This window comes from Rhinolophus hipposideros (assembly GCF_964194185.1).
Source record: "Rhinolophus hipposideros genome assembly, chromosome: X".
Lineage (NCBI taxonomy): Eukaryota > Metazoa > Chordata > Mammalia > Chiroptera > Rhinolophidae > Rhinolophus > Rhinolophus hipposideros.
The window spans coordinates 123,669,461-123,695,940 of NC_138046.1; the positions used below are offsets into that span (position 1 = coordinate 123,669,461).

At 47.7% G+C, this 26,480-nt stretch overlaps 1 protein-coding gene across 7 annotated transcripts; it reads left to right on the forward strand.

The window, feature by feature from the left end:
- Positions 1 to 96: 96 nt before the first annotated feature.
- On the forward strand, positions 97 to 24,261 carry PNPLA4 (patatin like domain 4, phospholipase and triacylglycerol lipase). Of its 7 annotated transcripts, XM_081041985.1 has the most exons (8): positions 155 to 533; positions 952 to 1,107; positions 1,513 to 1,705; positions 5,273 to 5,367; positions 5,536 to 5,671; positions 13,853 to 13,918; positions 17,132 to 17,284; positions 18,036 to 18,568. In XM_081041985.1, exons 3-8 carry the CDS (start codon positions 1,526 to 1,528, stop codon positions 18,165 to 18,167), a joined length of 762 nt encoding a protein of 253 aa, XP_080898111.1. In that variant the 5' UTR covers positions 155 to 533; positions 952 to 1,107; positions 1,513 to 1,525; the 3' UTR covers positions 18,168 to 18,568. The 7 variants fall into 7 exon arrangements, with proteins under 7 accessions (XP_080898112.1, XP_080898111.1, XP_080898113.1 ...); XM_081041986.1 differs by lacking the exons at positions 155 to 533; positions 952 to 1,107 and adding an exon at positions 97 to 144; XM_081041987.1 differs by lacking the exons at positions 952 to 1,107; positions 18,036 to 18,568 and adding an exon at positions 20,979 to 24,261.
- The last annotated feature ends 2,219 nt before the right edge of the window (positions 24,262 to 26,480 follow it).

The window sequence follows — 26,480 nt, forward strand, 5'->3', positions numbered from 1 at the left end:
GGAGCCCGCCCTCGGAGACAGAGGGACCGACCGCCCCGAGGGAGGGGAAAAGGAGAGGAACCACTTCCGGAAAACACACGCCGGGGCGCCGAGCACTTCCGGTGCGCGGCAACGGAGGGTCGTTCATGGTCAGCGGGCTCGCAGGTGAGGGCCGCCCCGCAGGTGGCGCTAAACGGCGCACAGGCACTCAAACGCATCCCTAGGTGTCCGAAGACAATATGCCTGCAGACGCGAAAGTCCTGCATCTTACCCGCACTCGGGGACGCCCGGGTGGAGCGGCCGCGTGCGCGCCGCTTGGAGTCCAGCCATTTAAATAGAGCAGGCGGGGCCTAGCGGACGCCCGCGTCGGCGCGATGACGTCACAGACGCGCGCCGCAGGGCCGCCCCAACCCCTTCCGCAGGACCTGCCTGGACCCGCGCACGGCGAACGTGCTCCGGCCCTGATAGGCGGGGCGGCATTGAGTGACGGCGCGGCCCCGCCTTCCGGGCGAGGGGGCGGGGCGTGTTCACGGAAGTGCGGCAGGCCTGCATTGGTAGGGCGGAGCGCGGGGCTGAGGAGGGTCAGAGCGGGGCGGGCGAGGGGCCGGCGGGGGCGGGCGGGGGGCGGGCTTCTGCCCCCAGAGGTTGCTCCGGGGACGCGTGCGCAGTAGCAGCGGGCGCCCGAGGCTGGTATGGCGGCGGGTGCACACTGAGCATGCGCGGTTTCGGCCTGCCACCTGCAGAGCGACCATCCTTCCCCACCCCCGCTCTGCAAAAATTAAACGCAAACCCGGGCTTGGCTGCAAATGCTGAGCTGGCTCCGGCACGACCCCAACCAGGTGCATCAGTACAGAGTCCATGACCTCGCCAGTCATGACCTCGCCAGTGATGACCTCAGGCTGCTGCGAAGCTTGGCTAGGAAATACATTGCATGGTTGAATAATTGCTTATTGCCCTATTGACTAATCGTAGGCATCCGTGCTTTACCAAACGTGTGGTTTCTTGGAATGGAAACGGGACGGGAAGGAGCGGGGACGTCTTTGACCTGTAATCGTGCACTTGCAACGAGCAAATGCACGCTTCGTTTGGGATGCGCTCTCGAGTCGGATGAGTTTGCTTTTGCAGAAGGTAGCGCTCCCCTGGAAAGTTGAAAGACCAACCAAACACACCAAAAGCCTTGCCAATTGGAACGTGTCCATCTGCTTCTCGCCACGCCATTAGATAGTGGATTGTGTAGTCTGAACAAATATGCAATGTTGGAACTTTTTTTAAATTAATAGAACTTGGGGTGAAGGTGTCAGAGGGGAAAAAATAATAAAAACGATTGATTGGGTCAAGGAGACAAGTGGGGAAAGTTTCCTTGAACGATTTGGGTGGCTGTTTAATTAGACCTTAATTGAAAAGGTCTGAAATATTGAAAATACTGTGCATTAAAACAGAACTGTGCATTAATAGAAAGGCTTAGCATCGTGACTCCCCAGCATGGGGAATAAATATCCCAGTTTACGGCTGTTCTGGTTTTTGTGTCGCCAGGTTGGCAGCTGGAATGAAGCACATCAACTTGTCCTTTGCAGCCTGTGGGTTTCTGGGCATTTACCACTTGGGGGCAGCATCAGCCCTCTGCAAACACGGCCAGAAGCTCCTGAAGCAGGTGAAGGCGTTTGCAGGGGCTTCTGCAGGATCCTTGGCTGCTTCTGTCCTGCTAACGGCACCCGAGAAAATACAGGTAATTAAGTCGTCACTAGGATGCGTTCCTAGGCAGGAAAGTAAGGCGGACCAGCAAAGATGAATGTCAACTCAAGGATGAACGTTAACTGCAGAGAAATAATCCTCCGCCTGGGAAACATAAAGGGTTAAAACTCTGAAATTTTTTAATCAGTGCAGGTCTATGCTGTGGATTTGGAAAAGACTATTTTGGGGTGACAGTGAGACTGGAAATATAATGCCTTGTTTTACTCTTGAATGTTTATTGAGGCTTCAGATTCCAGCTCTGTTTCCAGCTCTGTGTCTTGCAAGCAAAGGATATTTCTTCCTTATCTGATCCTCAGAAGAGAGCTGGGGCCTGTTGTCAAGGCCTTAAACACGTGGCCCATAATTCTGTTCACAAATAGGCATATACATCGAAAACAAGGTGGGCCTGTAATTTCTATTAAGTGGAGTGAGAGTAGAATCTGATTTGTTCCATTCTCACAGTACGAAGAAACCTTGAAGCCGAGCAGTTTCTCCAGAAGTAATAAAAAGCAGCCTTCATTAAGTATTTCATTGAATGAAGTGTATGCCTGAAACATCTGTGTTTTGCTCCCAAACAGGAATGTTACGTTTGCGGGCTTCTGTAGCTGGAGAATATTATATCTGTTAATTACATACCCAAGTGGGTCTGAACAATAAATTCCCGTCCAAGAATACATGTATGTCACATTTCCGTTTTTAAAACTACTGCATTTTACACAGGAGAAAGAACTCTTGTTTTCAAGTCTATGCTGAGCACCTTGTGAAACAGAAACTGGAGATGAGGCCAAGTACTCAGAAATCCACGTTATCTTTTCTTCTAGTCTTTGTACGGTTGCTTAGTGGGGAGCTAAAAAAAGGGGATTAAAAGCTGTAGAGATTGCACAGGAGGAGAACCTGAAGTGTGGAAACTCCTCAAACTAGCAGTCACAGGCTTTGAGTTGCAAGCTGCTTCCCTCCCACACTTTGTTTTCTTTTTGAATCGGGGGTTACCGCCGCGGGGTCCTTTCCTCCACTGAAGTGCAGTCTTTCCTTTCGGTGGGGCAAATCCTGAGCTCTGGACTTGGGTAGATGCGGTTTGGGAATGCACAGCAGACTTTGAAATGTACTAAGAGTGATTTAGAATTAACATGATCTGGAAATACTGCACTAATACAGCCCCTTCCCTGGGATTCTGTGATACTCAGATATGCAACGGTTTACCTGAATCGGAGACGTGAATCTCCAGGTTCTTAAATCAGATGACCTGTTCTTACTATTCAACAAATTAGACACCCAGTTGTATTGTCTAATTGCGCTGGCGGGACATAAGAGTAGGTCTATTGCTGCTCACGTTAGAAGCTGGGAAATGACTGTTTTACCTAAGGCATTCTCAGGCTCCTTTTGCCAAATAAACGTTCAGCCATTTGACTTCAGGTTATTTCGTTTATTTTCTCTTCAGCCATTGAAACACGCAGCTTGTAGGACGGCTTTGAGTTTTCTGAGCAAAACTTTCTACCCAATCCAATCCCCGTTAGCTCTGTTCTCGCTGATGGCGTGCGTGCGCTTTGTGGTCGTGCGACAAATATGAGAGTAATTAATCTAGTTCTGAGCAATGCGTGTATAATTACGAGGAGCACCTGATGCCGGCATGTTTTGGGTGGTACGCAGATGTAGACGTTGACAGGTTACGAGCTGGGTGCTGCAAGTCTTTCCTCCTCATTTGCATGGTGTCAGACAGTGGGGAACCCAGGGTGAGTGAGTCCATCCCTTAATAAGTTTCTAGTCTGGTCAGGGCCGTGTGTGTGTGTGTGTGTGTGTGTGTGTGTGTGTGTGTGTGTGTGTGTGACTAAAATTAACACAAGAAAATGGGCGAAGTGGGCAGTCTAGCTTAGCAGAAAAAGCGCACAGCTGGGGAGCACAGGCACTGCTCACTGAGAAGCTTCCATCTGCAGCCTGCCTACAATCCACACATCTTATAGCACTTCGACTGATTTCCCCCAACACAGATCCAATGATCTCAGTCCCCTACGTCCCCTCCCCCACCCCGGGCTCCCGCTGACTCAGGATGGGGTCCAGGCCACCTCGCCTGCCTCACAAGCCCTCTCTGGGCACCCAGAGGTTGAGCTCAAGCCTCTGGCCTCTCTGACCTGTCCTCTTGTCTTTGCCCATCGCCCTCTTCCACCTCCATGTCCCGTCCAACTCCTTATGATGTTTCCGGTCCCAGCCTATGTGTCCTGTTGGAGGGAAGCCTTCGGGGACCCCTGAGGTTGGAGGTTGGCGCCCATTCTACTGGTTTCCTATTGTTGCTGCAATGAATGACCGTAGCTTAGTGGCTTCAAACCACACACATTCTGTTACAGTTCTGGAGGTCACAGGTCTGTAAAGGGCTCGGGGGGCTAACACGGTGTCTGTAGGACCATACTCTCTCTAGGGGCCCCGGGGGACGATCTGATTCCTGGCCTCTTCCAGCTTCTAGAGGCTGCCTGCATGTCCTGGGTCGTGGCCCGTTTCTCTATCTTTAAAGCCATACACATAGCATCTCTCTCACTTCTAAGCACCTTTGTGATGACCTTGGGCCCACCTGGGTCATCCAGGACTGTCTCCCCTCTGGAAATCTTTAACTTAATCACACCTGCAAAGTCCCCTTTGCCCTGTAAAGTCACATATGTTCTGGGGACAACAGTGTGGACTTCTCTGGAGAGAGGCGGGAGCTTGAGTCTGCCTCCGTCACAGGGGACAGCAACACTGGGACCTACCCCCTGAGGCACTCCCAGGTGTCACAAGGGCAGAGGGTCTCTGTTTCTCGTTCTCGCGCAATCCCCATGACGCGCCCAGTGGCTGGTACCTGGGAGGTTGCTGAATGAATAAATGAATGAATGAATCAATGAATCAATGAATCAATGAATGATTGAAAGACGGGCCTGAGTTCATATCTTGGCTCTGACTCTCATGTTCGATGAGATATTCAGGAAGATGCGTCACCTCTGCGAGCCTGCTTTCTCACCTGTCGAACGGGTGGTTGTGCCCACTTTGCAGGGTTAGGTGAACATGAGCTGACAGAGCCTGCATCCATGGAGCCCAGCCCTGCGTGGCCATTAGAGCCCTGTGGGACACTTGACGAAATACCGGTGCCCAAACCTGATCCACAAAGCCTCTGATTTGGTTCTTGCATGACAGGCCTCAGGACCCCTTTCTCTGATGCTGGGGTCCTCCTTAGTAATCAGTGCGGTTGCTGAGACGGAATTGGGTGGGAGAGGAGGCTGGCTGTTGGAGAGACTGTGAGAATGCGCTGAATTAGAATCGAGCCCTCAAGGATTTCCCACACGTGGGCAGTGCCATTTGAGTGATGTAAATAGAAAAGGTTGGACCTGAGAGAAGCCTTACTTAGCTTGCCTGGTGACCAGGAATGGTGGGGCAGGACCAGGCCAGGTGGGGGAGGTTGCTGCACGCGTAGAGGAGTGTGGCTTCCAAAGACTGACGTCAGGTATCTAGGGTCCAGGTGCAAGGTGTAGAATCAGCCCACCGTTCTTGAACCAGAATGACTTTTTTCACAAAACGTAGTCACCTGTTAATTTTCTTTCAGGAATGCAACGCATTTACCTACACGTTTGCTGAGGAAATCCGGAGGCAGTCTTTCGGGGCAGTAACACCTGGCTACGATTTCATGGCCCGATTGAGGTATATGTGTGTACAGTACAGGGTACGTGTGCCCCCAAAGCATGTGAGAGCAGTGTCCAGGACACGCTCTGACCCATGGCAGGCGCAGCTCGGCCCTCCCTCTTCTGAAACATGTACAAGGCGTTTGGTAACCAAAGGTGAATGACCCGGGCCCTTTCTCCCCTTTAGAAGTGGAATGGAATCCATTCTGCCTCCCAACGCCCACGAGCTGGCCCACCACCGGCTATATGTCTCCATCACCAACACCCAGACCCGAGAAAATTACCTGGTGTGCAGCTTCTCCTCCAGGGAGGACCTCATTAAGGTAACACGGCCGCGCTTCCCGCCGGAGGAAGTCAGCAGCCTGGTGTAAATGCTTCTCCCGCGCAGTGAGCGCTCCCGCTTCCCGTAGAGCCAGCATTTCCTGTCAGGCCTAGGAGATGCTAAGTGCCCAGTGAGTTCCGTGCTGATGTATGGGTCCACCATGTCGAGACACGCAGCTCCATTTGTCTGGTGGGCGTCCCCACGCTCACCTGGACTCTGGGAAGCAGGTCACCTGTGCAGTTCCTTCAATGCGTGTGGCTACTACGACACTTGGCTGCTGCTGTGAGACTGTAAATAAAGCTTCTGTCTCGTTCAGGCCTTCCCCAGAGTTTCTGGAAACCAGGCAGGACACCTCTGACTACTGCCCCTTTAATGTCCTTCCAACAGAAGACAAGGGGTGGAAAAATGTTCTGTGGCAGACTCGAGGTTACACTGATTGCCATGGGAACAGGTTCCGGAACCCAGCTCTCGACTTGTCCATCTAATGCTCCCGGTTTCTTTCTTCCCTTTGGAGTTGAGGCTTTTGTCTCCAAACACCTCTGAAAGTTGGTTGGTTGAGGATTCATTCCCTCTGGGAACTGTACTTGGGCGTCTGATTATAAATGACAGTGCTGGCTAAGGAAAGGATGCACTTTTAGACGAGCTGGGCAATTCTGCTTTCCGTTTCCTTTCGTGGGAATCATAACAGGCTTCAGGTGATAGGGAGAAGGTGTGTTTGGATGCAGAAGGGGACGGACTGAGCATGAGCCTTCGAAGTCCGTCTCAGTTAGATGACAGATGCCTTGATTCTTCCTATCACATCTCGCTGTTCGACTTTCACTATTTGAATGCTGTCACGTGAAATACCTAATGAAATGTTGAACTGACAAGTAAAATTACTCTGATTTAAGAGATTAGAGTATTTGTACTCGGCGGACTGAATACGCCAGTCTCTCGCTAATGCATTAATAGTCGTTCTGTCTTAGAAAAAGACACTTTTCTGTCGTCTTGTTATAACCGTATGTAGCCGTACAGAATATAAAGGGAGAAGTGGGTCCATCCATGGCTGCGTTGTCACAAACTGTTGACGCCAGGACAAATACATAAGGTTTTCAGTGTGCTGGAATACCGCTTCTGGGTTGTGTGGGACCAAGGCTGTGTGTCATTGTGTCACGACACGTGACGGAGATTCTTCCCCGGCGTTGAGTGTCCTTAGCTACCCGATGAGCAGCGGCACAGCCCTGGTGGTCCCTACACCCATCCTGGTTTCCTTATCACTGTGGAGCTCACTGAGTAGGTTCCTGCTTTCCTTATTTAGGTTGTATTGTCTCTTTCTCGACCAGAATGGAAGCTCCAAGGGGGCAGGGTTGCTGTGTCTTGCCCCCCGCTCTCGCCCTAACGCCAGCCACCTCCCTCAGGCTGTGCGCAGTGAATGGAGATGGATGAATAAATAAATGAACTGAGGTGGCGTCGGCTACAACGGCGTGATTTACAACACAAGAGACGAACATGGACGCTGGACCTACATGCTCAGGGACCTGGACAGAATAAACTAGCTGGGACGGCCGTCCAGGGGTCTGACGTTCTTCCTGATGACACTGCACACTGGAGAGAATACCCGCCTTTCCGTTCCTTTTAAGTGGGCACGTGGCTGGCTGAAGAATGGCCCCCAGCGACATCCACAGCCCGGTCCCCAGCGCCTGTGCCCGTGTCACCTTGCGTGGTGAAAGGGATGAGACTGCAGATGAGATTGAGGGAAGGGACTTGAGGTGGGGACATGATCCTGGATAATCTGGGGGAACCCACACCAAGCATGCGAGTCCTTAACACCGGAGCTCGTTCCTGGGTTTCCAGTGCTGCTTCTGAGATGCAGGACCACTCGCGGGAGGACAGCAGAGGCTTCTGGGAGCTGCAGCCCACTCCCACTGCCAGCCCGCATGGCAGAGGGGACCGAGTGCTGCAGCCGGACGGCCCGGCTTCTGCCAGCAGCTCAGTGAGCGAGGAGGCCATTCTCCCGGAGCCGCTGCGAAGAAGGCAACCCTGCCAGCACCTTGGTTTTGCCTGCGAGACACAGGCCAGCTTCCAGCCTCCAGACTGCAGGGTCATACATCTGTGTGGTTTTTAAGCCCCCACGTTTCTGGTAGTTTCTCTCGCAGCGACAGCAAACTATTGCAATACTTAAATGTGATTTTTTTTTCCAGTTTCCTTTGTTTTGGATAATAACTATTCAGACAATTGGTGTGATTACTTGAGTTCATTGAACAGAAGAGAAATCGTTGACACAAATGTATAATACCTTGTAAGGAGAATAATTGAATAATGAGCAGTTATCGTAGTTTATAGAAGAAGCGTTGTAAATGTTTAGTAAAGCGCACAAAAAAGAAGGAAGGATGCGCAATGCCTTGATAGCAGATGGCAGCTTTAAAAATGTACGAAATAGATGCCCAGAATACTCACGAAGCCGTTAGTTCAAACGAACAAGACTGGGTGAAGGAGACGAGACAAGGGGAAAACCCATGAAGGAGAAAGGGCAAGAGCCTGTAGTGAGTAGTGGCGGTATGAAGCTTAGGTGTTCTGAGGAGAGCAGAGGCCCATGAGAGCATGCACGAGGTGCTGCTGCGTGAGGATGGTTGTTCGGACGGTCTGGGTCGGTGGGGAGCGAGGGAAGAAGCCACCTGCCACGTCCTCAGGTAGACACGGCAGGGCTCTGAGTTCCTAAAGCCGAGAGCAGAGGAGGTGCTCACCAGGGGTAACTCGAGTCTCCAGGGACTTCGCAGGGCTGGCTCTGCACACAGCCTCGGGTTCACCTTCCACTGTGCGGGAAGTCTGCAGATGAGAGGGAGAGACAGAGAGACAGATCGGTCAAGGCGAAACCCGGAGGTGGACTAGCTCCAGTTCTAGTTGAGAGCCGTAGAGGAATGTGGGCAGGTCCAAAATACTGGTGGTCGTTAACAGCCGTCCTGCATTGTGTGTGTCTGTTCATCATGAACTCGCTTATTACTAACTAGTTGAATTTTTTAAAAATGCTGTGCTGTTCATTAACCACCAGTTCACCATGCCTTTTATTATAGACAGGTGTCTAGGTACCTGAAAATCCAACTGGATGCCTCTGGCGTGTGTGCGTGTGTGCGTGTGCTTTTACGTCCCTTCTTCATGGTGCCTTGCATTATTGCTTTCTGTTCATCTGGTGTTCGTATCCAGCTCTGATTCCCAACAGTGTCCTCTGGGACTTACCGTGTTGGAGCTTCTGTTTTCTCAGCTGGGACACGGAAAGAAGCGAATCCGGGGGGCTCCGGAGAGTCAGTTGAAAAATGCATGCACACGTGTATTTAAACACCAACCCCCATGCATGCTGCCTGTAGCCGATCGTTAGTACGTAATGAATGAGTAAGAAGAAAGCACACGTACTCGTGGGTCTGACGTTGTGGATTGCCACTTTCTTCTCTGCGGACTGAGTAAAGCTCATCTTTTCTTACACGTTTAACTTGTTGGCCCCTTAATTCCCATCTTTGCTTGTGAACAGCGTGCTACCCTCCAACTGTGACAGCTGGGGAAGTGGCTGGCTACCCCGTGTGACGGTGTTAGGCAGTGGGCCTGTGGGAGGAGATGAGGTTATAAGGGTGGGGCCCTCATGAATGGGGTCAGTGCCCTTATAAAGAGACCCCAGAGAGCCCCTCACCCCTCCACCATGTGAGAACAGTGACAAGCTGATTCTTTAGAACTGTGAGAGATACATGTCTATTGTTTCTAAGGCATCTGGTTGAGGATGCTTTGTGAGCACAGCCCTCAGGGACTAAGACAGGACGTTGGTACTGAGAAGTGGGAGTGCTGCTGTAAGAAATACCCACCCATGTGGAAGTACCTTTAGAACTGGGGGGTGGGCAGAAACTCAGCGACTGGAGGCGCCTAGTAGAAAAATCCTGCATTACCCTTTGCATTCTGGGGAGGGCTCGGAAGGAAAAGGGGGAGCTGCAGAGAGGGCGTCCACTTTCTTAGAGTACCCGTCTGCAGTCCTGAGCAGAACGTCGGTAGCACAAGGAAGGGAAAAGAGCGGGCGTCCCCCCAGTGTGAGCGGGCGATGAGACTGGGCATCTGACGAGGCAGTTTGTAAGCCATGCTCAGGGAGTGGGCTGGTGTCTCTCCACGGCTTCTACTGAAAGGCAGAAAGAGAGAAATGACTCAACGATGGACTCATTCATCAAAATTGCAACGGAACCGAAGGATTTGGAACATTCTCAGCCCGTCCTTACGGAAAACAGTGAGAGCCTGTTCTGAACAGAAGGAGTGGGGCCATGTGGTCACATAGGCGTCTGACGAGGACGTGAGCCGGCCCTCTGAACAGAAGCCAGGACCTGTTGTCCAAGATAGTGGAGGGATGCCCTGATCCCAGAGGCTTCAGACATCGCCAGGGCACCCCCTCCGATCACAGGCCCAGAGGGCCAGGGCTCCAGTGAGCGTAAGGCCACTGCAGAGACCCCCACTAGAGCCGTGCCCAGCAAAGCCACAGGGACGGGGCCATCCTCACCCCGCCCTGCCCACCCCCCAGGACCCTAGACCATACAGCAACCAGCATGCAGTGTGCCCAGCTGCGGGGAGCCGCGGATCAGAGCCACATACATTATCTGAGGTTCCTTTCGTTGGGATCCCCTTTACACCTTGTCCTTGAAAGTCCAAATGTGTATGTGTTACACATCAACTTGTTGAAATTCCAGATTTTATTCTGGGATTTATTTATGTATTTTCCCAGAAGGAAACATGCAATCAGGAAATGCAAGCGCATTTTAACATTAGCCTCAGCAGAGCGTAATCAGGGAGGTAAATCCTATGTTTCAAAGAGTCATGTCACCGCCACCGCTGAGCAGACGTGACCTTGAAATGGACCATGCCGCGGGGGGTGGGGGGGGCACTGCCGCTTGTCTGAATGAGCACACATGAGTGAATTGTTCAGGTTTCAAACCGACACCCATACGTGGCCTGAAATGGTCTGACCGATATGCAGGAACCCCCTTTGATGTTATCTGCCCGGAAAGCTTCCATACACGATGGTGTCCCTCGTGGGAAGAAGCACCGTCCCCATTGCTAGGATGTCCTACATTTCCCTGCACACAGCCAGACCCTCCTGCAGCGAGATCTCTCCTCACGTGGAGCTGCCTGGAGGTGATCTAAGGACGGAATTACAGATTGGCCATTATCTTGGGAAGACTGGGGGGAGATAAATTTGAATCTGACTTTGAATTCCAAACGGCACCAGCAGGTTCTGAGTAAACAGCCATATTCTCATTAAACTCCACAGTCAACTTTCAGCATAAATGAAACTTGTTGAGAATTTATTCTCTCAGGAAGCCAGGCCCCATCACTTTCTAAACACGCCTTTTCTGTAAAATGTGGAATGAAGAGAGCTTGTCGGAAGTGTGTTGCATACACACTTGGCAATGTTTTATACAGTTGCTACAGGAAGTCAGTGACGTTTATTTTTATCATTGCATATTTCGTAGGAATGAAATGAACCCCAAATCTCAACAGTTTAACACACGTGTAATGCTTCAAAAGTGCTGAGCTGAGTGGCACCGCCGAGAAGGTGGGTTCCTGCTCTTGGCATCAGTGTTTCCAACCCATACTGTCCCCACATTGGTAAATGTCCCCGTGGGAAAGACACCTCCGGTTGAGAATGTCAGTCTTCTCGTCCTTCCTTAGACAATTCTATGTGCTTGCAAGAAAATGGCAGTATGCTGACTACGAATAAGAGGTGTCGTTCAGTTCTTTGCTGTCGAAAGCTAATTTTCCCGCTAACTTGGTTGATATACAAACCGCCAGCCCTTAGAAAGGGAGAGTGAGCGATGATGGAACATATGCCTTGATTTGGAGGTGACAGGTAGTTTCCAGTTCAGCTCACTCTTTGTGTCATTCAGCAGGACTCTTAACAGTGATTATCTGCAGGGAAGTAATTGCAGAGCGTTTTTTCATCCAAGCACTTCAGAAGAAACCCCGGCATTAACTTGTGAACTTTCCATTAGACTTTGACACAGAGAAAAAAAGAGCCTGCGTAATTCTGGTTCTAAGCGCAGGCACTCTTATTTTTTATTTTGCAGGACACGTATGTGTGTGCTGTGCAGTGAAACAAATGGTCAGAGTTAGAGGGTCTGGTTCTCTAAAGACCTCTCAACACTGTCATTTCACAAAGTGTGTGCTCACCCATCACCCCTCCTTCTGTGGGTGCAGAGGTGCATATGGCTGAAGAACTTCACGAAATAGCCCCTCTGGGCTTGCAGAACACGCCTCGGGTGTGTGGTTGCGGTTTATCGGAAGGGGTAGCCAGCGGACGACATGGCCGAGTGACGTCTCATGTGGTCTCCATCACTGGAAGCAGCCTTTGTCTGAACAACTCAAACCACTGATGTGGTCACTGCTGCCAGCGAGCCGAGGCGTTAGGGGCTGGGCCTGCTCATTTTCCAGCGCGTCTTCCCCGGTGAGCTGCCTGCCACACATCCCGTGACGGGACAGCCACTCCTGCCTGGTAGAAGGCTGTCACACTGCCTGCCGGACGCCGAGGTGTTGAGATGAACGCCTGAGTACGGGCACGTCTACAAGGAGGCTTCTTTGTAGACGGCTGGCCGCTCTTAGGCAGGGTACCGTCATACCTTGTCTTAATGCTGTCCACATGCTACCATGCTTGGTAACCTGCGTGCTCATTTCACAGTGGGCCCCTGGGCAATGTGCCTCTTCTGGCACCCAGCCCCAGCCTGGCATCACGGAGACGGGGTACCCGTGCACCTCCTTCCTTCTTTCCTGTGCCGTCCTTGTGTTGTACCCTTCCCCCACACTCAGCTTGGTACTACCCAACCTGATGTCCCAGACGATCTGGGCCACCTGTCACGAGCCCCTTGCGGTCACAAGCAGGACCTGTCCCCTGGCACTCAGCATGCCACCAGCACCATGTTAGAGTCCTCTTCTTGCTGCCACCGTTGGGAGTGGACACATGCGTCAGGGGTCTTGACTCCCATGGAGAAGGGAGGGGTCTGGCCGGGGTGTGAGGACACACAGACCATTTCCCCTCGGCGGGCTTTTGGCTGTGAGGGGCCAGGAGACAGCTTAGAGAGAGGAGAAGCCCCTGCACGAGAAACCTGTTGCTGCACCCAGGACACGCAGAAATAAATGGGTCCCCACTGTGACGTTCCAACCCCGAGAGGATTTTCTCGTAGAAACTGTGCTATGCTGGTGGGTGGCTGGGTCTGTCCTTTAGTCTCAGTTCAGAATCAACAGCCTTGGAGAGCTGCCTCAGACATCATGCCTATGATACTGTTTCTTTGGGGAAAATGCCTTCTGAGAGCCCAGTCATTCGTACGGATGATTCACAGATCAGTTTGGGGGCCATCGTCCATTTCCAAATCATACATGCAGGAAGAAAATATCACGAACGCTGACGGTGAACAGCCAGAGTCTTGGCATGTCGGTGGCAAGATTGTCGCTTAAATATTCAGTTCTAATGCTCTAGCTTCCCAAAGAGAACCCTCGTGATTCAGAAGTCACACTGCAAAATAAAACACGTACGTGTCCAGGAGGCTCCCAAGCCCAACTTCTGTGGGAAGAAATGGCAGTATTTTCAACGGCGGTCTCTCTCGACTTTTTAAATGGAAGAGAAATAAAAATTGGGGTCCCATACCTGCCACTGTCTCGTTACATATCCAGACCATGTCACCAGCGCATAAAAAGTGTTCTCCTTTCGCGACATCCTGGTGACATCCTTTAGGATATCCCCGAGCTGCCACCTCGTTCCCCTGTAATAACCAGAGGAGTTTGTTCCCCTGCAAAACGTGAGTGCACGTCTGAAAGGATGTTTACAGCGTGGGGTACCACACCGGAAACCGTCTATTTGCAACCTGCACATACTCGGGAATATAGACTCCACTGCACTTGAATCTTGCACTGACCTGCCTGTCCCCCATTAAAATGCCCATTTGGCTCAGGTGACGTCCAATGAGTCAGACCACTCGGATTTGCCCGTCTCTCCTGAGGGTCTAGTCAGATACAAACCATATGACCGTCTATGCAAGTGGGTCCCATTGTGGACTCGACACGTATGGCATTTCTTGATTTTCTTTTCATCGTGCATTTCTGGTTTTAAAAAAATTAGAATTTGTTATAGCGAATACCATGGATTCTGGTGTGTGAGTTCATGAGCTGTTTCTTTCTTGTGTCCACCTAGGTTCTCTTAGCGAGCAGTTTCGTGCCCGTTTACGCAGGACTGAAACCGGTGGAGTACAACGGGCAGGTAATGTTCTTACAACTGACGGACTCCATCAGTCCGCTTTGAAAGGTTTCCTTTGAAGAATCCCATTTTATAATGATTCGGGTGGCTGCAAATCAGTTTATATGTTGTTGTTTTTTTCAAAAAGAGTTTTATTTCTGTTAATGGGGGGGAGGGGAATCAAGTGCAGGGGTCCTGGCACCTGATTGTCAAGATATCCCGATTGAGAATGATTAACGGGGACGCTCCCTTTTACGTCTGCTTTAAAAACTTTGTTTTTGGAATGAAAGGCTTTTTCCTCCTAATAAACTCCTATTCACAGCCCCTTCGATAAACAGCGAGAAGCAGAAGTGAGCTGTCAGGGTGGGAAAAGGTATCGGGGAGCTGGACATGTGCCCCCCCAAACAATGCCGAGAGCGTCATTCCATCCCACCCCGGGGAGCTCTGGGGCAGCAGACCCCTTTTGTTCCATCTCCCATTTACCCGAATGTTTGTCCAGGCGGCGGAAGCAGCTTTCCTTCCCGGAAAGCTCTCTTCTCCACCCGGGGCTGGCTCTCCAGGCAGGAGGCCAGTTCCTCAGAGAGAGTGAGAGGTGAGGCGGCCTGCAGGCTGCTCTCAGCGGGCCCGGGGTTGGTAGCACCACCACCCCCACCTTCTGCGTTGTGGCGAGTTCGCCACCTTCCCTTGCTGTTCACTCCGGGCATGCAAGCGCCTTCTGATCAAATACAGTACGTGTCACACTAACAGGTGCTCCCGTGAAGCCTGGTTTGGGCACAGTGACCTTTAGGGAACGACCACTGCAGACCCCACACCCACCGCACAAATGTCCTCATTTTCTCTTGTACAGTTGTTTACTCGCAACTGTTTGCATGCAGGCAGTGGACTGTAGCAACAACCACATTTGGGAGTGCACCATAAATGCGTTGACTGTTGTATTCAGTGTAAAGGACAGGAGCTCAGGTGACAGCCACGGAGGGCCCACGGCACGGTTGATTTGGGGAACATTTTGCAGGAATTTTCATGTGTACGTGGCCTTCCTTTCCTTCGTGGATGGTGGCGCTGCGTGCTGAATAAACATGGGCAGAACCTCCCGGGACCACCCAGCTGGGTTATGTGTGTTGAGGACGCTTTTGGAGTCCCAGAAGTTCACGGTCACAGAGACCAGCTGATGGAACATGGCCCACGAGGTGGGAGGTGGCAGTGACGTGCAGCCAGAGTCCATGGTCAAAAGTATTGAAATGCAGAACTGCAAAGTATCTAGCCGCTGGCATAGAAACTATTTCCTGTTGAGTGCAGAGGGTGGGGAATGTCTGCTGCCATTACCACTGTTCCCAGGAGTTTTGTTCCAGGCGGCAGCCGGAACGAGCGGGTGCTTATTGGGGCCGTGGGTTCAGGAGAGTCACTCAGTAGGACGCCCGCCACTGCCCCCGCCTGAGGGGTGGGCTGCACCCCTGCTGAGGCATCTGGTCGCTGGGCAGGCTGGATGGCTGCCGTCGTTATTCACCCCATCAGAACAAGCCATCAGGAGCAAACACCATTAGGAAAAAGGATTTCCAGTTCCCTGGAACAGCCGGCATTAAATTTTTGCATCACTCATGAGCTAGCCTATTGAGAATATGAAAGGTAATTTTGGAAGGTGCCTTTTTTTTTTTCTCTCTCTCTCTCTCTAGGTATTAACCTATTCCATAAATTGGCACCCATGCCCAAAAACTCAGGCAAAAAACAAAAAAGAAGGAAGCTCTGGAACAGAACCAGATATTTTGGGTCCTTTTTATTGCAAACCTCGTTTTTGAAACTGTTTATACCCATTCATACGTGCATACAAGCATCTCTACATGTACACATCAGATACACAAACACATGAATGTGTGTTCAATATGCAAAAAAAAGAAAAATATATATCATACACAGTTATGTAGTAATAACTATTATGTTCGTTAAAAAAATGACAATACACTAATTATCCAGGTCAGGTCATTTTAATTTACCTATGTTTTCTCCTCCACCCAAATGCAATTCCCTCAACAGAAATTTTCAACACGTTTTCACTATTTCCTTTCATTCCCTTTTAGGGAGTTGGTCGCTGGCCAAGGCCATGGTAAATAATGCAGTACCGATCATTTAGTCTCAAGCTTTAGAAATAAAAACAAGTAACAAAGACATAAAAAAAAAAGCCTTAGAATAAAGGAATGAACTGTTTTAACTGAGTTAAGGGCGTTTTATACTAACCCATTTCTGCCTCCTCGCACTACCTTTGTGCTAAATTTAGCACAGCTTTGGTTTTCAACATCACATTTTAAATGTTCACGTGAAACGCAGTGTACAGGGTTCGCTGAAGATTCCTTTGTCAGGGTTCTCAACCATTACCAGACTTTTTTCTTTCTTTATTTTTTGTATCTCAACTGAAGGATTTTTTCAATGACAGCAAGAACTTGGGGAATGTGACCTTAGTTGTGTGTGTGTGTGTTTATTGGTAGAACTGCTTATGCTACCATCAGTTGCAGGATGGGTTGGGATGTTTGCCTTGAAAGAAGTAGAGTAAGGAGGAATATTGTGTTTCTTCAGTTCTCCTTTCTCAGCATACAATTCTGCAGCTGCTTCTAGAAGCTTCTCTTCCCTCTTCTGTCCATTCCTGTCCTCTGGGCTTGGGTCTGAAAGCACAGACTGTCTTCTGAGTAATGTTTTTAATGCAGCATATCCCATTCTTTATGGCGGTAGGACCTCATGTACTCAGCAGCCACATTGGAAATGGGAGGATTTCTGTGCTTCTATTTAGTTCTAATTTTGCTACAGAAAATGCTGATTTCCAGTTCTTATCATAAAGATGGAATGTCCTGTGCCGGTGGATGGTTTGTTCAGTGAGAAAGTAAAGCTGGCTTTCCACTTTGTTTAGAGAACGAATCCTGACCTAATTACACATGGCTTCTGACCCATGTACTGTCATCAGTAAAACTCAGGGACCTCTTCTGGAAAATAATCGAGTTAACAATTGAAACAATTGGCAAAGTTTCCTGATGCTGTCAAGCTGTTGTTATATGGGCAAACAATGTGTGTACAAAGATTGGTTTTACGTCCAGAAGAAATCCCCAATTAGATTAGTCCCATAGTCATTCAAGAGCATGTCCCGGCATGGGTTGTATTAGAAGGAGAGTCCTCTTGGGAATCCGTGCTCATTTTATTCACGCCAAGGCATGCTGATGACACGGCTGACAGATGGATGGGTGTTGCTCTCCACAGAAGTGGGTGGATGGAGGCCTCACCAACAGTCTTCCCATCCTGCCTGGCGGCCGGACAGTGACCATCTCCCCCTTCAGTGGACGGCTGGACATCTCCCCGCAGGACAAAGGGCAGCTGGAGCTGTATGTCAGTATCGCCAATCAACACATAACGGTGAGTTACAACATTCGCCCATATTCGAAGAGTCCTGATCTCCTGAAATTTTCCACGTGCTCCCGAAACTTTGGCAGCTCGCACATAATTTTATGCACAGGTTGTGTCTTCTCGGTCGTACACTTCTTGGCCTTACACATGTGTCATGTATGTAGGCCTGAGCACATGCAGTCTGGGAGTGTGCGATTCTGTTACGGTTTAATAATTCCCCGTGTGTGGAGTGTGTCCTGTTTCCTCACTTCCTTTTTGGGTCCGTAAACTTGCCAGGATTTCAGGGCCATTTTCAGTTAGATCATTTCATTGTTTAGAAAGGTGGCAGAAATTAAGTATGTAAAAATACTGCAGAAAAACTGCGGGAGCTGACTGAATAATTTACGTAAACTACTGATCCCCTAATCGAGTCCTCCACAGGGAGCCGTATGAGACGCAGGAGACATTTGGCAACATCTGGAGACATGTTTAGTTGTCCCACCTGGGAGCTGCCACTGGCATCTAGTGGGTGGGGGCCAGAGACGCGCTCAACATCCTACCTTGCCCAGGACGGCGCCTGACAAAGAATGATTTGTCCCCCAATGTCACCGGTACCAAGGCTGAGACACCCTCATGCTGTCTGTGGGTGGAGTTCACTAGTCAAGTTCAATATTTCCTCCTGATTTTGTTAAAATCTCTAAGAGTATCTCTGATAAGAATGCCGAGGTTACAGAAATAACGTATACTTCCCCTAAAGCTTCAGTCTGTCTTTCTGTCCTAGCTGTCCGTGGCCAATTTGGTGAGGCTTCACCAAGCCCTTTTCCCACCATGCAAGGGGAAAATGGAATCACTATATCAACGAGGCTTCGACGACGCCATTAAGTTTTTACTTAAAGAAAACTGGTTTGAGTAGAATGCTGGAAATTAAGTTTACAATGCAAACACACGTCAGACAGTTTTGGATGGAGATTTCTAATTCAATCTTTTAAAAAATAAAAATACAATGTGTCGTAACTCTGTCAGATTTATTAGTTTTGTAATAGTTTTCATTGCTTTTCGTATTTAAATTTTTACTTGCTGCAGGGAAATAAGAGGCACTTTATTAGAACTTGGTAATGTCATTAAGAAGGATACACTCAGGTGATAAGGGGTCATTTTCAAGAACTGAAGTGGATAAACTACTACAAAACACGAAGAACCAAATCAACCAAGGAGCGTTGTGCATAAGAATTAAATCCAGAATCATTTACTTATTATGTTTAAGTTATACTGATGTCAGCTCTTCCATGTTTTGAGCAGTTGGCGTGTCAGCTCAGCGAGTTGTGTGTGGGTTTCTACTAACCCACGTTCACTGTCCTGACTCCTAAGTCTGTTTTTATCGGGCTTCGCCAAGCGCGAACTCTTAATTACTAAGAAGCCGCTAGAAACAAACCAGTTTCATCGCATGCCTTTACTTGTTATGCATTTGTCTTGTCTACCATTTGAAACCGTTCTTTAAATCAATGTGACGATTCCTAAAATTGCCAAATACATAACTCTTAACACGTAAACACCACGTTCCCCTCTTTTCATATGACTTACACAGAGACTCACGGTGCAGCTGCGTAGTTTGTATTTTTCATTTGTGTTTTTCTGGTTTGTCTTTTTTTTCCGACGGCAGCCAACTTGCAGTTAAATCTGAATATGTCATTTTAAGAGGTGACATGAAGTAGACGGCTTCTCAGTTCACTTTTACACCTGTGTTTCACTAGATTTTTCACCTTTTACCGTTTGACGGGCGCGTTGTTTGTGTGATAATTGAGTACATTCCTTGTGGGTGCCTGCCCGAGCAGAAACACACGTAGTACACTGCATTCTTTAAAAGTATCCGGCGCCTCCGGTGTGGGTCTTAGACCATGTGGGTGGAGGGCCCTTTCGTTGAAGAATGTTGAACGATCGTTGACAGACAGGTCTGCAGTGCAGCGACATTCCAACATGGAAACGTGTGACCGTGTCACAAAGCGCATAACTTGTATGCACCGGGTGTTGTCTGGTTGGGGTAATGGAGTAGGGGTGGGGGTGCTGGACCCAATCCGCCTGGAAGCCAGTCACAGAGCGTGCTCTGTGGGGCTCAGAGTGTGTCCTCACGCCTCCAGACGAATGGCAAACAGGCACTCACAGCAGGCTCCGTTGTCTTACCTGGGACAGCGTTTCTAGGTGCTGTGGAACTGGTACACGGAAAAGCTGAAGACGCTTTCTGAGCCAGATCCCCATATGTTTGCAGGCTAATTACAGTGATGGGTGGCTTGATAAGTTCCCAGTTCCCTGGTGGGGCAATTTCGTAATATCCTCGAGTCTGTCATTTAAAATTTCATTAGTTTTTCTTTTCTTCTTTTCAATATCACTTCTTACCTTGTAACTATGGTAACCCACTGCTTCCACTGACAATGAGAGAAGATAGATTTGGTTTTAAAGTTAAATACTGCTCTAAAGGAGCAGGCAGTATATTAAAAAAACCCACACTCTGTTACATTCTGGAATCACAGTATCAACGTGGCCGGTGTATCAGAAGCTGGGAAGATACACAGTCGTGTGGCCAGTGCACTGAATTATGATTCCAAATAGACGTGACCACTCGAAACACACAGATTTCCGGTATTCTGCGTCTGATTTTTTTCTGGTATGAAAACAGGTGCATAGCATTGCTTCCCTTTTTATATTTATAAATATTATTCATAGAAAGCTTTCAGATTCAGTCCACCAATTGTACAGAGGAGGAGCCAAGCAGGAGGGAAGTTCAGGGTTTTGACATTTTTCTTGCCTAAGCCGTGTCTACGCTATAGCAAACTAAAACTGAACGCTGATGATATTATCCACATACCTCGAAGCAGGAGGATAATGCAATTACTGCAGATCAGGAAAATAATAATAATACAAATTGTTGCTATTGTTATTTGCAGACTGGCAGTTTAGTTGGCCCGAATTCACCATGTAATCGCTCAGCTCTGCACTTCATTTTGCCTCTGGTGACACGATTCAAAGCTTTGCTTACTCAATTCTAATACATATATTTAAGTATTCCTTACATAAATACTTCAGGATAATTTCCCTTGCTCTTGATTGACTTCATGAGGGGCAAAAATAGGGTTCTATCTTTTCCATGCCATAGAAAGCATTTCTGACTATCCGACCCTGCATAATAGCATATCCGACTTAATCCTTGTTTTTTTTTCTGTTTTTCAAAAATGGGAATATAGACATACTTAAATATATATATGCATGAGATACACACTTGAGATACACACATATCTCAAGTACAACAGGCTATGGCATGTGCGTTTTAACTGCAATGATGAAACATTGACCTAAGGCTGAATTTCATTGTGTTTACGAATGTTCTTTAAATGGTACGGTATACCAAGGTGTGATCAAAAAGTGCGGTGAATGTTTACATGAAAAAATGATTACAGTAAAAGACACATTACCATTGATCACCCTCAAAACACTGCCCCTCACTGCAAACACACGTATCCCATCGTTCTTGCCACTTTCTGAAGCAATTCTGGAAGTCCTCTTTTGTGAGTGTCTTTAGTTGCACTGTCATGGCTGCCTCAGTGTCCTGAATCAATTCAAAACATTTACCTTTCATGGTCATTTTGACTTTGGGGAAGAGCCAGAGGTTGCACAGTGCCAGAGCCAGTGAATAAGGTGGATGAGGACACACCGTAATATTTTTATTTGACAGAAATTGCCATATACCAGAAGTGATGTGTGATACGGAGTGTTGTCATGATGGAGGATGATTTACGGCACACTTTAAAACACACCTTCTCTCAACCGTGGCTCACACCCACTGACTGCACCAGACAAACTGAAACTTGTCAGACTGTTACTAAGATTCGACGCTTCGCTTCCTGTATTGAAGATCCCTGGGTCCTAGGCTGATACTTGTAGGCTGAGAGGCTCCTTAGATTTAGAACTGTGTCCAGTCTCGTGCTGGAAGGTACAGGCCACATGAGGTGTTCTATCTCTGAAGACTGGACTTGAGCTACACAAAACTTTGTAGGACACGTGTAGATTCCTGGTCTCATGGAGCTCCGCTGAGCACATAAGACCAAAAGGATGTGCCATCAGTCAGGACACAGCCTGGTGAGAGGCCCACGAAGCCTGAGGAGGTGCAGGGTAGCTGCCGCTCCTTCACTCACAAAGCAGGTGGAAAGCATGGAGACATCCTACAGTCCATTGCTGGAGAGCTCCACCATCTCCCCCAACCCACCACTCACCTGGGTTGGGAAGAAGAGCTGCTGGCCGAGAAGCTCAGCATGACACCCGTTCAAATCCAGGAGTTGCTTCAGAAAAAGGCACCTGTCAATCGCTGGGGGTACTGCCATCAGGGACACTGCTTCTTGGGGTCCCGTTCACGCTGCCCTTAAAAGTTAGTTCCCAGCAGGGTTGTGGGGTTGGGAAATGAAGCTGTACTGAGCAACCTGAGGCAGACGTTCCAAGGGGGTTCCGAGCACCAGTCTGCCCGAAAGAGCGATTTATTTCCATTTCTGATTGCTCCTTCCACTGGCTGAGCAGAATCTGGTAATGGGTGGATGATACCATCTTTATCGCGATATCTCAGTCCACTCAGGCTGCTAGAGCAAAACACTATAGATGGGGCGACTTAAAAAACAGACAGTCATGTCTCTCAGTTCCAGAAGGTCAAGGTCACAGCACCGGCAGCTTCCGTGCCTGTCGAGGACCGTCTCCTCCCTGTATTCTCGCACAGTAGAAGCGGCGATGGAGCCCTCCACAGTCCATTGTATAAGGGCACTAACCCTACTCACAAGGACACCACCCTCCAGATCTAATCATCTCCCCGAAGACCCCACCTCCTGATACTGTTATACTGGGGTTAGGATTGCAGCCTATGCATTTAGGTGGGGGGTGGGGCGTGTACATTCAGTCTACAGCACAAGGGGACATGGATCTGCTGCTATCCATATAGGGAGGGGAGGGAGAAATGTGCACGAAACCCAGGTAATTCCCTTGGTTACGCCTTCTGTTACCATCACCAGTTAAGTGCAATAGTTCATAGAACACAATCATGACCTCCTGTGGCAGAAGCAAGGCTACACATCACTGGGGGCTGAAGATTTGGAGCATTCCACCAGCAAACAGGCTCTGATCCCTTGAGGTGTGGCAGAAAGCGAAGAGCATATGGAAGGGAGAATGAATGCGGAAGGTCAGTACTGGCTAGGAGCAGGGCTAGCCCCGGTCAGGGCGGGGAACCCCCCATATCATGTCCTCGGAGTACATCCTGACTTTACGACAGCCGGAGCAAGTGCGTGCATTTTATATATAAAGATATCAACACAATTTCCGTGAAACAGAGCCTACTCTCATTATATATAATGATTTTTGATATTGTTATTCCATTTTATTTAAAAAATAGCAGAACACATGGAAATGATTATATATACACTAATGGCTCATGATACATAGTTTGAAAACACTATTCTAGCCCAATTTTAGAACAGCACAGACACTGAAGTTCTTAATTTGTGTTTAACATGCATTTTAAAAAAAAGCTTTCACATAAATAATGGGCATGGTAGAATAATCACTATGGTATTTGAAATAATTTTCTTTTTATTTCTTTTCTCAGCATAAGTCTTGGATATATTTTATCTAATTTTATGGCTACAGAACATCAAACAGAAATAATTTCTACTCCGAAACACAAATGTCTTCTATTAATAGACTATGTGCTGTAAGACAGCTATAAATAAAAATTTCTTAGTTTATGTGTATTTCATCTATATAAATCTACTAAAATGGTGACAGTAATCACATTAGAAACCTTTGATTAATTTTATAAACCAGGATGTATTTTTATTTTTCAGCTACATTGTAGATTTTCAAGTAGTACAGTGAATGTAGCTTTAAATATGTTACTACTTTAGATCTTACATAGGTTATGGTCACCATTCAACAATGATCATATAATTAGTTGGCCAGATTCTCTCTTGAACAATTTAGTATTTCGGGCTAATAGTATGAAGAAGTCCAGTTGATTTCATTGTCAGTTGTTATTGTATACGCCAACAATATATGTCATGTTGGTTGTGATGTTTTGCAGTGCCTGTATGCTTTCTGTCAGTAAAAGACAATGAACTTGGTATTAAAAATTAATGTACATGGAGTTAGAAGCAACTCCATTGGCAGGATCGTAGAATACTTTGCTTAGAGATCTGTCTGTAATTTCAGTGTTCTGCTGATTTATCACATTTGTTCAGAGGTAGTAACTCACTGGTTGCCACCCTTCTCATTCTTCACACCGTCATTTAACTATTGGCTGTTCCCAGGAGGATTACCATCGTGTACGTTTCAAAATACCAGTGATTTGCAAAATGTTGACACGCATTAGAAGGAGTGGGTAGACATTTCGTCTGCTCCTCTCTGGTCTGTTCCATCCATATTTATTGAGAATTTAGTATGTGCCAGGATCGGTGCCACTATGTGCTTGCGATGGACATGTGAAGAAATGCAGTAGGTTCCTGACTCAGGCAGTATTTGTTTCACTGGGTGAGTACACAGTGACAAGAAAATGAGCAAACGAGCAAGGTTTTAAAAAATGCAGATTGTATGAAATTACAAAAAATAACTAGAATATTGTGCTCTCTAGATCATGGGAGTGGTCTCAGGTAAAGTGTCCCAGGATCAACACTACACTTACTCCCACTGGCACCTTCCTCTGAATTCAAAAACTCAAGAGGCTGTATTTCCATTTGCTGGGAAAATGTCATACTTTTGTCATTGTAATGGCGATCCTCAAAGTCTTTGATAAGAATTACACTTAACCAACCAGATGTGGGCAGCATTTTGAAGACACTGTTAGAGAGACTGATTCTTGGTGGTTCTGTTGTGTCTGTTTTGCTGTTGCGATGGATTCTTTTTCAATGCTTTTCCTCTTGGGTTCGCTTAGGAAGCTTTTGTCACAGATAATGCAAAATCACTGACAATAATAAAAATATTCTTTTGCTGTTCTTGTGGGAGTGTTTTTCAATGTTCTCACTTCTTACCAGGTCTCCTTTTGTAGCACAACCCCAACCGTTTTTTTCAGTTTTACTTTGTCAAAACATTCTTCTGCTATGTGACAACATAATATTTTTTAAAGTTCAAGGATTCATGGTCACCTCTGCAGTGGTAATACATGAAAATTAACAGTGCTTTTATACCCACAGACTTTTAAAAGTGGAATGATGCATTCACAACCGCAGCCAGAGTGCATTACATCTTAAAAATGTGCAAGACACATGAAAACTCTACACACTTAGCTACTGGTGTGACAACTATCACATGCCACAAAGGGGGAGTTGAGTTCTCTAGGACTGCTGTCTAGTCTCCTCATAGTAAACCACACATTTTACAAATTTCCATCACACTGCCAGTGTTTTCGTTTTCAAACTGTGACAGGTGGATGTTCACATAAACCTGGCAGAATAAATGCTCAATGACAGCCAAGAAAGGTTAAGTACGTGTATAACCTCAACCTTCTTAATTTCTTCTGGATTTCCTCTTGCTGTCTTTTGTCCATTTTTTCTGAGGTGTTATAGATGCTTCCTAAGAGAAGCTGAAAGACGAGATCGTTTTTAGGACAGTGAATTGTCCAAAGTGAAGGAAACCAAAATCAAATTACCTTAAGTGAAAGCAGGATAAAAGGAAGAGGTTGGTGTGACTGGTGCACTTGGCTGTTACCCAGCATGTATCTGGCACAACTGGGCACAAGTGCTTCAATGAGATCCTTAGACATCATTCATCTTTAGAACAGCTTCTCTCCAGATGGTGACTTAGGTGGCTGCTATCTGAGAAAAACTCATAGCGTGTTTCCCCAAAAATAAGACCTAAGCAGAAAATAAGACCTAGCATGATTTTTCAGGATGACATCTCCTGAACATAAGCCTTAATGTGTCTCTGGGAGCAAAAATTAATATAAGACCTGGTCTTATTTTCGGGGAAACATGGTATTTTTACCATATAATTGGCCACAGGTCACAGGGAGGAATTTTATTTTCCTTATTTATTTTTTTAGTAGGAAAGTCCGACAGAAAATTAAGTTGGGCTTCATTGGGTCATGTGCCATCTCTGACCTCCTGTGGGCTGGGGGGTGAGGTATTGTGACAATTCAGGCTCGGAGCCCCTAGTCATCTGTTTGGCCAGAGGCTCAAACAATGTGGAAACAGGTAAACACTGAAATATTTTCATTACTGACTTTTCCTAAAGAATAACATGGCTGTTTGCACCGGAATGCTGTGAGAAGAATTTCTCTCTCTCCCGACCCCCTCTCCCCACCTCGGAAAGCCAGAGCTATGCATTTTCAGTGTATGGATATTGTACTGTGTTGAATTTGGCAGAGAAAGCCAGTGAGGTAGGGACAGAGAAGGGAGTGGGTGTGACACTATAGAGACCATCAATGAGAGACGAGTTTGTGGTGGGACAGGCTCCTGAAACACACAGCATTGAGTTGAAGACTGAACATAGATGAAAAGACGCACACAACATTCTAGTCTCCGGTTTCCAAGAAACAGCGTGCCAAAAAAATTGACACATCTTTGATTGACGATCCTTTAGCTCCTTGCATTTCAAGCTGTCACCCATGAACCAATTGGGCATTTATTAGAAATGCGAACTCTCAGGCTTTCTCCCCATCCTCACCAACAGAATCTGCATGTTAACTTCATTCCCAAGTGAGTCATTGAGTTTTGAGAAATCCCGCTTAGGTGATCGTTTCCGTAGAAATGGGAATAAAAAATTGCCATAAGAGAGTAATAAGTGACAGATTATACAGACGACATTGCCATATTTTACCGAGTTTTCCCCAAGATGTGTGATATGAAAAGGATGGAGAGAGGACAGTGACCTGAAAGTCAGAGGTGTGGGTAGGTGTGATGTTTGGCTGGGAAAGCAGGGAAACGGGGACAGAAGAGTTGTGTGTATTCATCGGCTTGTGAGGAAGATCAGTGGGTGTAGGAAAGGAGGAAAACACAAGGCTGTGCATGTATTGAGCAAGTTTCTGGTGCGAGTTGGTGTAAGCCAGATCACGGTGCCCGTGGAGGACAGAGAAGGAACTCTTCTAGGGAAGTGAGATCTTAGGAAGAAAGGCACTCTACCAAGTGTGTCTGTGGGGGAAAGTAAACATGGTGTTAGTTTTCATCTCAGAACAAAAGACAAATCATCTAAGTTTAGAACAGCTACTACA

Coding starts and splice junctions, on each gene's coding strand:
- PNPLA4 (XM_081041986.1), top strand. CDS start 1,526: ATGAAGCACATCAACTTGTCCTTTGCAGCCTGTGGGTTTCTGGGCATT. Junction 1,706..5,272: donor CGGCACCCGAGAAAATACAG/GTAATTAAGTCG, acceptor ATTTTCTTTCAG/GAATGCAACGCATTTACCTA. Junction 17,285..18,035: donor TCGCCAATCAACACATAACG/GTGAGTTACAAC, acceptor TTTCTGTCCTAG/CTGTCCGTGGCCAATTTGGT.